General features: G+C 38.6%; 1 protein-coding gene across 1 annotated transcript in view; it reads right to left on the bottom strand.

The window, feature by feature from the left end:
- Positions 1-1,979: 1,979 nt before the first annotated feature.
- The window catches only part of LOC120929509 (lens fiber major intrinsic protein), a 28,399-nt gene continuing 20,231 nt past the window's right edge, over positions 1,980-10,147 (bottom strand). The window contains exon 4 of the mRNA XM_040341045.1: positions 1,980-5,027. Coding sequence (XP_040196979.1) covers positions 4,842-5,027 — 186 coding nt within the window. The 3' untranslated portion in view covers positions 1,980-4,841. The remainder of the gene's footprint in view (positions 5,028-10,147) is intronic.

Here is a 10,147-nt window from a genome sequence, read left to right as displayed (position 1 = left end):
AAAGTAATTTCTCCGCTTCTCTCTTCACCCCCGCGCGGCTTTCAGCTGCTTTAAGTTACAAGCAGGTGATCGGTGCTTGTAACTCCCCCACACACGATCACGCTGACTGTCCCGTGTCCTCCTCCAGCCCCCCTCTGTTTTGCTGCAGTCTCCCTCCCTCCGTGTCCCTCTCTGTGCTGCCATCTCCATCCATGTGTCTTCTCTCCATTCATTTTCAGCGTCCCTGAGAAAGGGACTGGGGAATCTGTGTCCCTAGTCCCTTTCCCTGTCTCAGAGGGGAGATGTCAGAGAGGTCTGTTAAGACCCCTGATATCTCACCAAAGCCCCCCCAACAGGGCTGATAAAAAAAAAAAAAAAAAATTGCAATAAATAATTAAAAAAATAAAATGTAAATAATAATAATAATAATAATAAAAAACACACTGGCAATCCACTACCCCCCCCTAAAAAAAAATCACTGTAAAAAAAAAAAACGTCACATGACATTAAAAAAAAGTATCGGTATTCGGTATCAACGAGTACTTGAAAAAAAGTATCGGTACTTGTACTCTGTCTCAAAAAAGTGGTATCGGGACAACCCTAGTCCTGACCTCAACCTGATTAGAGCAGAGACTGCGAGCCAGGCCTTCTCGTCCACATCTGTGCCTTACGTCACAAATACGCTTCTGGAAGAATGGTCAAACAGTCCCATAGATGCACTCCTAAACCTTGTGCACAGCCTTCCCAGAAGAGTTGAAGCTGTTATAGCCGCAAAGGGTGGGCCAACTCAATATTGAACCCTATAGACTAAGCCTGGGATGCCATTAAAGTTCATGTGTGTGTAAAGGCAGGTGTCCTAATACTTTTGGCAATATAGTGTATATATGATCGTAGTGTCTTGATGGTAAGTAAATTGTTATTTATTGTATCGTTACACAGTTCACACTTTCACTGATAATTTTATTGTGCTACAATAATCTCTACATTGAGTTAAACAGACTCGGGAAAATAGTCAAGCGAGTATGGTTTATATTTACTAGTTTATTTTCTACTAATTAGCACGCCGGAGTGCTGGAGGCACTGTTATATTTTTATTAAGTAATCTGTATTGCTGTCTTGATTAAACGTTTAAACTTTCTATAAGTTAAGTAAAGTGTATGTACGCTCTAGCAATGAACTTCTCTAATCTCTTCCCTTCTGGTCAGTTAAATATACTGTTCAAAGTATTTTCTTCTATCTGTTTAAGTGCAAAAGAAAATTAATCCTGCCAGAAATTTTGTCGGCTAATATCCTGCGCTCTTTGCTAGCGCTGCATTTTATGCCAGTTATCTTGTTCTTAGGTCTGTAGACCATTCATTATGCAAATAGCTGTTTCCACCTCTGCATTCAATTCTGGCTACATTCCTCAGTGCAATGCACCATTCCCTTCTGAATAGTAGAGGGAGACTTGCTGCAGTCATGCCAGAGATCTGACTTCTGTAGCTGCAAGCCAATATTTGTAGATTGAGTGAACAGATTTGTAGTTACAACCCCTTGGTGTGTGTTTTAAACTTTTTATTTTATTTTTTGTAGTTTTACCGCCTTCTCATCCTTTCTGTCTCAGATGACAAACATACACTGAATATTATTCAGAGATCACCACCAATCAGTTTTTCAATATTTAGATGTTTATTAATGGAGGTTCCAAAGATATAATATTTTAACTTAACTATAAAATGAAAACTCCCTCTGACCTGTGTTAAAACCCATAATTTCAGATAAAATAAACATGTATATCTGTATGTATGTGTGCGTATATTTATTTATACACACTCATATATACATATGAATTTCATATTTACATATTTATATATTATGTCCAGAGAGATGAAAGGTAATGTACATGTAATACCTATACTAATAATAGGACTAGAGACTCTTATGCAGAAATATTTGTCTTTTATCTTCACTGAATTATGCAATTACTGTGTTTACATTGTTTATTAATATAATACTTAAACTAAGGTAGTCAAAACCAACTTTAATGAGATTCCACAAGTTATTTATCATACATAATTTGTGAACAAATGACCACACTGACAGTGAAAGAATGCAAAAATTAACTATACTTATATACATATTAAAATTTGTAAACATCGCATTTTATCTTGAATTAAATTTTATAATTAAGTAAATTATTTATGCAGATAATTATGATGGTATACTTGTACCTGTGATTCCTGGTGTTGAATATATCATTATTTACTTAAAAATAAACATATTTTGTCACTTTTTGTTCTTTTGCTCCCTTTGCCATTGATATTTGAAAAGCTCCTAAAGGCAGACTAGACAGAACTTGAAAGATATGCTGAGCAAACTAATATAAATTAAGATTTGTTGTACTAAATTCGTCCACAGCAAAGCAGTGAAAATGCCAGGGTATTGTGCTTGAGAATGCACTGTATGCTTTGCAAATCTTAAAATTTGCAGACATATCAGGCCTGCTCCATTTGGCTTTGCAACCATTACCAGTGCCACACATATATATACTCTGAATTTATTTGTAGGATTCATTGACATAGAAGCCATATAATGTAGCCTTTGGTCTCAACATAGTATCTGCCTTAATTAAATTTAATATTTCTATTGTGCCAGAAGTAGAAGAGGCACATTTACTTTCAACTCGCTTACGAATCAGATGTTTATCACCCACCCAAGCCCCATACATATAAACGCCACGCTGCCTCATCCATATATGCAAATTGACTCTGGCTTTAGCTTCGAGCAGTGAGGTGCAGCAGTTACAGTTTAGTTGGACATATTTATATGACACCTCAGCTTTATACCCATATTAACCTAAAACTTTCCACTGGAGCCATTTTGTTCAAAAACAGGATGAACACGGATACCAGTATTGCCCCGTCAATGTTATCATGGCTATATTAATTAATTCTATATTGCTTATGTAAATGGTTTCTATAAAATCTTCTTAATTCTTCTTTTCAGAAATCTATCTAACATTTTTTAGCATTTATGCCATGTAGATCTGTATGCAGTTTAGCAAAGGCACATTGATTGTAAACCTTATACAGTGCTGGTCAGCGCAGCATCATTAGATATAATGTAATAAGCGTACTGCTGTTCATACTGGCTTCGGTAATTATGCCTATATTAATAAAGGGTACCTTTTAAACATGTTGCAGCCTTAAAAGCCCCAAAGGGGTTTTACATGAACATGAAATAGGTGATATGAATTAAATTTTTTTTTATTTATTATCCTGTTACAATGCATCACGTTTAAATTGCATTCACCAGATACAGCAGAATTTCACTGATTCTGACTCTGAACTGCCCAATGTTGTATATATTGTGGTTGAAATCATTCGCTAACCACTTTGGGACTGAAATATTTAAAAACTTTTCACTCTGTGCCAAATGTCAATATTTCTGTAAGGTTCCTATTTACTGACATGCACCCTGGGGATAGATTTTATATATATATATATATATATATATTCAGAAGTATGATTTTTGTATTACCTCACATTCAGTAAACATATATGTCACATAGATGTATATTGTGCAGGTGCTGATTCTGAGGAAATATGTAACACAAAGTAGAATTCTGGGCTAAGTTAATAAACAATGTGATCAGACCTAAACACAATGCAGCTTGGTAATAAATAATAATATACCTAAATTGAAATTCAGTTTTAAGAGACACACCTACTTACCCCAAATTTCAATTGCATTTATGATCAAACCAAATAATATTAGCTACATTAATCAAGTTTAAAGAAACATGTCATGTCATTATTTATAAAACAAATCGGCCAAGCTGCATTCTCCATACTAAAATATAATTTGTTCCTAACTAATTACCAGTATAAGAAAGAAGAGAGCAGCTTTAAAACAGATAACTTGATCAAGAGATATATTGGATGTGAGAAATCCAAGACAGTTGACATGTTTTTCCAGTTATAGTATTTTTGTTTTTAAACATTTAATAAAGGGCAGATGTTGCACATGAAATGTCCATACCAGCCTTTTTAAAAATAAGGAGCTGCCATTCAATTATATCAAGGGTTGTTAACCCCATTTGTCCCTTACATATTGGAAGGAAAATATGTACAGGGTGGATGACTAACCCTGAGCAGCATTAAATATGGAAGTCTTTATGTTAAAGATTATGGGGCAAACATTACCACACAAAGGGATTTCATAAGTATAAGTTAATGGGGGAAATGCCTTTCCTGTTACAAGATGCCTACAGAATATTTTAATAGAGTTCATTTTAAAAGAAAAGGGGTTTTGGTACAATATTCTTCTCCACCTTCTTAAAACACAAAAAAGAAAACATTTCGTTAAACCAGCAAAAAGTAAAACGCAATATAAAGAAAATAATGTGTCTGAGATGTACAGCAGCATTAGAGGCACAGTTAAGCGGGTGGTTTGGAAGTTTGATGGGGACCTTTACATCTAATTAAATGCTTATAGCTGACATGTTAATAAGGCACTTAGGAGCTGTATTACCATCTGGTTTCAACTTCAGTGCTAAAAATTTTTTGTGGCAGGGAGGATGAATCCCTCTAGTTTGAACTGTAAATACCTTTCTGTGTGATATAAATATATTTTACCCCTGAGTTGTTTGACCCCTTTAAACGACCCCATCCCAACTTTGATGAGAAAGTCAAGCACATTAACCGCTTCATTTGCCTCTATTTCAACACAATACCCACAGCCTGGTAAGAAAAGAAACATCTTTCAAAGTATAACCCGACCCCCCAACACACTTTCCATGACGGATATTACGCTAACTAGGTCAAAATTGTGTGCGTGTGTGAATGCTTGTGTGTCACTATGTAATTGTGCAGAGGTTTCATTTATAGAGATTGTGTTTTCAGTTCTATAGGCTCTCCTGATGCTTCCTGCTGGCCTTCAGGCTCCGCAGGTCGAGCTCCTTTAAGGATTGAAAGTCTCTCTGACAGCCCTCTCATTCTTGGAAAGAGGATGAAGTCATAAACAAGACCTCCGAGTGCTCCACCGATGATGGGGCCAACCCAGTAGACCTGCATATTTGGGAAATAATTGAAACAAGGTAAAACAATTGTGAATTTGGAATTTCATTATGTATCACACTTTTTATGCTGTTACTATTCATATTTTTTTTCAGCATTTTATTGAATAACACTCTCTCATTCTTTTTTTATGGATGAACTTTATTCTTTTGTTTAGTACTAAAAGTCCACTAACTAACATATTTTTTTAATTATGAACATTTTCTAAATATCAAACACTGAGGCCGTGTACACACGATCGGTCCAAACCGATGAAAACGGACTGAAGGTCCGTTTTCATCGGTCCAAACCGATCGTGTGTGGGCCCCATCGGTCAGTTATCCTTCAGTCAAAAAAAAGAGAACTTGCTTTAAAATTTAACCGATGGACGCCTAACCGATAGGTCAAAACCGATCGTTAGTATGCAAAAGCATCGGTTAAAAACCCGCGCATGCTCAGAATCAAATCGAAGCATGCTTGGAAGCATTGAACTTCGTTTTTTTTCAGCACGTCGTTGTGTTTTACGTCATCGCGTTCTGACACGATCGGTTCATTAACCAATGTTGTGTAGGCACATCAGACCATCAGTCAGCTTCATCGGGTTAACCGATGACAACGGTCCTTCGGACCATTCTCATCGGATGGACTGATCGTGTGTACGCAGCCTAAGGCATTTGCTTATGAAATACAGCTCCAACTTTGTTAAGGAAAAAACATTACCATCCAGATAAACGAATTTCAAAATAGAATTTTTGTTCTAATTTAACACCATTAGTGGGCTACAGCAACAGCCGATTTTCGTGCGGCCATCGAATTTGAGTAATCAGCATGTTGGAATCTTTTTGAAAAACAAACGATTTTCTAATAAATGAATATCAGAATTTTGCGAGAAATGTAATAGAAAAAGAAATGTGCATGAGTGCCAGAAAAGAAAATTCCTTGAAAGAAAAGATTTCCAGCCACAAAAATAATTTTCTGTAGCAACATGAGGTGAAATTGAAGGCTTGGTTGGTCAAATTTCAAAATCAATGGTGACACCATCGGATCACAAAACGTACAAAATTTCAGATTTTCAAAAGAAAATTCTTTTGAAATTCGACCATGAATGGCCAGCCTTACATTGGAAGAATATTAGCACACTTTCTTGTTCTTAAAGCGTGACTTTACCAATAACAACATGATAAAAAATAAAGTTCTTGAGCAAGAAACATACATTCCACATTAATATATATGCTGCCAAAATTAGCGCGTGTTATAAATTGCCTCCAGCATTGCTCCTGTTTATTCTTGCCAGAGGCTGCCATTTTGCTGAAGCCCAAAGCCCCAGCAATAAATCATATAAAACGGAACTAAACATATTGATTAAAAGATTTAAAAAAACAGTTTGTTACATTCATGGAATGCCGGGATTGCTAACTGTCACATTTGCTTGTGTCCTCAACCAAACTGTCAAACCATTAAATGGCTGATGTTGTAACTGATCACATGTGCAGCACCATGGCAGTTGCAGATCAAACAGAAGAAGCTGCCTTAGCTGTAAAGTATAAATAAGAGAGTTTAATTCCGCTTTAAGGCCATCAGCAGATTAGCGTCTTCAAACTCAGCAGTGCCTACAAATACCTAAAAATGAAGCGCAACTGAGCATGTGAAGAACGTATCTCGTTTACGTTACACCGCCGCAAGTTTTCAGCGCAAGTGCTTGATTCACAAAGCACTTGCCTGTAAACTTGCGGCGGTGTAACGTAAATGCTTCCGGCGCAAGCCCGCCTAATTCAAATGGGGCGTGTACCATTTAAATTAGGCGCGTTCCCGCACCGAACGTTCTGCGCATGCTCCGTTAGGAAATTTCCCGCCGTGCTTTGCGCGAAATTACGGCGCCCCGACGTGTTTTTTGAACGGCGACGTGCGTTACGTCCTTTCGTATTCCCGGACGTCTTGCGCAAAAAAAATAATTGAAATTCGACGCGGGAACGACGGCCATACTTTAACATGGCTGGTCTAAATCTAAGGCCCCATACACACGATAGAATCCATCCGCAGATAAATCCCTGCAAATGGGTTTCTGCGGATAGATCCTATGGTGTGTACACGCCAGCGGATCTGTTTCCGCGGAGAAATCTCCTCTGGGATGGATTCCAGCAGATCGGATATTTGCTGACATGCACAACAAATCCATCTGCTGGAATCCATTCCAACGGATGGATCCGCTCGTCTGTACAGACTTACCGGATCCATCCGTCCAAAGGGATTCCCCGCACGCGTCGTAATGATTTGACGCATGCGTGGAATTCCTTATATGACAGCGTCGCGCCGTCGCTGCGTCATAATCGCGGCGACGGCGCGACACGTCATCGCCAGAGGATTTCCGCGCGGATTTCAATGCGATGGTGAGTACACTCCATCGCATAGAAATCTGCGGAAATCTTTGAGAGGATTTATCCGTGGAAACGGTCCGCTGGACCGTATCCGCGGATAAATTCTCTCGTGTGTATGGGGCCTAAGCCATGAAATAGCAGCCGTAAGTTTGCGACGGGAAAAGCCGACTAGCGACGACGTAAGAGAATGCCACGAACGCGCGTACCTTCGTGGATCGCCGGAAACAGCTAATTTGCATACCCGATGCGGAAAACGACGCGAACTCCACCCAGCAGGTGCCGAAGTATTACACCTACGATCCGAAGGCGTACGAAGCCGTACGCCTGTCGGATCGAAGCCTAAAGCCATCGTACAGTAACTTGTTTTGAGGATTCAAAACAACGCTACGACGCGGCTAATTTGAAAATACGCCGGAGTATCAGTAGATACGCTGGCGTATTACAACTGTGAATCTGGCCCTTAATTTCTGACTAAAGTTCCACTTTAGAACTCCCCCAAAAGCCTTGCTGACTGCTGTTATATGGAACACCACCAGTTTGCCATAGTGCAAGAAAGTGACATTTTTAGAAATTAAAAGCTGCAGACTAAAATGGAAAGGTATTTGTTTTAGCAATACATTTGCTTGTGTAGGCAATTGTATATGTTATGTTATTTTACAGAAAGTAGACTTTTCCTCTTTAAAGAGAGTTTAAAGAAATACAATTTTCTAGTAGAATGAAGAGATTACCACACTAATATAGGCAGACCACCATTACCTAGATTACTTGGTGAACTGAAAAAATGCTGTAATATCAGACTTCACCAGCACATACTTTTCTAAGCAAAACAGTATTGCAGCGCTCTTTCCAGAGAAGAGACATGATTTTAAGGTTTCTTGAAAATGCCATTTTAATTTTTACATTTATTTTAAAATGTATTGACTAAATCAAACAGGATCTAATTAAAGTATTAGCTCAGCCGTTTTTCATTACATCACCTGAATGTTTGCCCAATGCAGCAGTTACTGTTGAATTTGGAACATTCATATATCTTTAGGCCTTTCCCAATTCCCCAGTCTAAGCTTCTCCAGAGGAAAAAGCCCCAATATGAACATGCATATCTGTACAGATGCTCTTTGGAGTATTAACAATCTAACCTTAATTTTGTTACTAAGGGTAAAACTCCTATCAGGTAATTTTTATTTTGCTGCTTGTGTGTAGTGGGGAGATTTCAACTCGCCTCCTGTTTTGGAGATGCAACTGGAAGTGAGAGGAAATTTCCTAAAGTGAGCAAAATTCCAATCTAAAGCTGGCCATGCACTGACTGAATGGAAAAAAAAAATCCTCCATTAAACAAGGTGGATGAAGGAGATTCATTCCTGCAAGGGCAGGTATTGTATTCTGACAGAGGAACTCTATTGACTGCAGCCATTTATTGCCAAAAGTTTTCCAGCATGTTCCTTCAACAAAAGTCAATTAAACAATCAAATTCTGTTGATTGGGGATGACCACACGCCAATAAAAATGTGTCCGTCTCTGCTGAATCTGCCAAATTCCAATCAGTGTATATCCAGCTTTACACAGATATCAACAGAAGACATTTTACCCTCCCCGCTGCTTTCATTACGACTCTAAAATTTCACTATATTTTCTGTCTTGGTAACAATGGTCACCAGGACAAATAGAGTGTTGAATGTAGCTAGCAAGGACAAAGGGCTACAATAAACAATTGGCAGATAATTTAACCTTTTCCTAATTTAACCAAAACCAAAAAAAATTGCCTTTGCATACACTTTAATTATTATAGGCACCTTTATTTGCAACATTTAAAGTAGAGCTAAACCCTACATGAAACCCCAAATTTTTAGTTTGCTAAAGCACTGTGAATAAGCAATTGCTATTTTAAAGCTGAGCTCCACCCTCAATTCAACTTTAGCTTAATATTCCTACTGCTCCTAAATAATGAATAATCAGCTATTTTCATCTAAAACAGTGTTAGAATACCTTATTAAAATGCCAGGTTTCCGTCGAGTTTTCTCTAGCTTCCTGTCCCGCGCTGTGTCTGCAGGGAGCCTGTGTCAGAGCTCCCTAATTATCATATTTCGCTCTGTTAGCACAAACATCGCGCGACTTCGTTTTGCAGGAAGTGACTCGGATGTAAACAAAGAAAAGGGCGGGCGTTTGAAAATTCTCCATTACAGTTATCATCACAACGGGACGGGAACTTTTCATTCATACGCCTGCCATTGCGATGACAACAGACGCTCACGCCGCCGGTCACCTTTGCCAGTGCGCATGCGCGAGATCGAGCGGTGGATGCTGGGACAGCATCCACCGCAAATAGGAAGTGCCTGCTTGTGGGAATCTAACGCCCAAAGCTAAGATGGCAATGGGAGGAAACCCAGAATATAACTATTTATTCGGGACAGAATTACAGCAGAGCGGCGGTGGGACACCGGAACCGTGAGTTTAGCACAGCAGTGCTATTACACATTTAAATAGCCCATTAAAAAAAAAATCTATTTTGCGTGGGAGATCCGATTTAAATGTTTTTATTTTTGTGCAACTGAGTGGTAATCTCACCTTGTTCAGCTACTTCCTGTGTTTAAACACTTGCTTTAGCATCAGTTGCACATCAAAACTGATGCTTTCTAACTGTCACTTGCGCCCTTGTATCCTGACTGCATAACCAGGAGCACATGTGACCAGGTGAAATCGCAGGACATGGCAACAGCAGGAACAAGTACCTTCATGATGGATCACCAGTTATTCTTTAAG

Source organism: Rana temporaria, chromosome 2 (assembly GCF_905171775.1).
Source record: "Rana temporaria chromosome 2, aRanTem1.1, whole genome shotgun sequence".
NCBI classification, from domain to species: Eukaryota; Metazoa; Chordata; class Amphibia; order Anura; family Ranidae; genus Rana; species Rana temporaria.
Note: the sequence above shows the minus strand (reverse complement) of the source record. Positions and strands in the feature narration are given on the sequence as shown.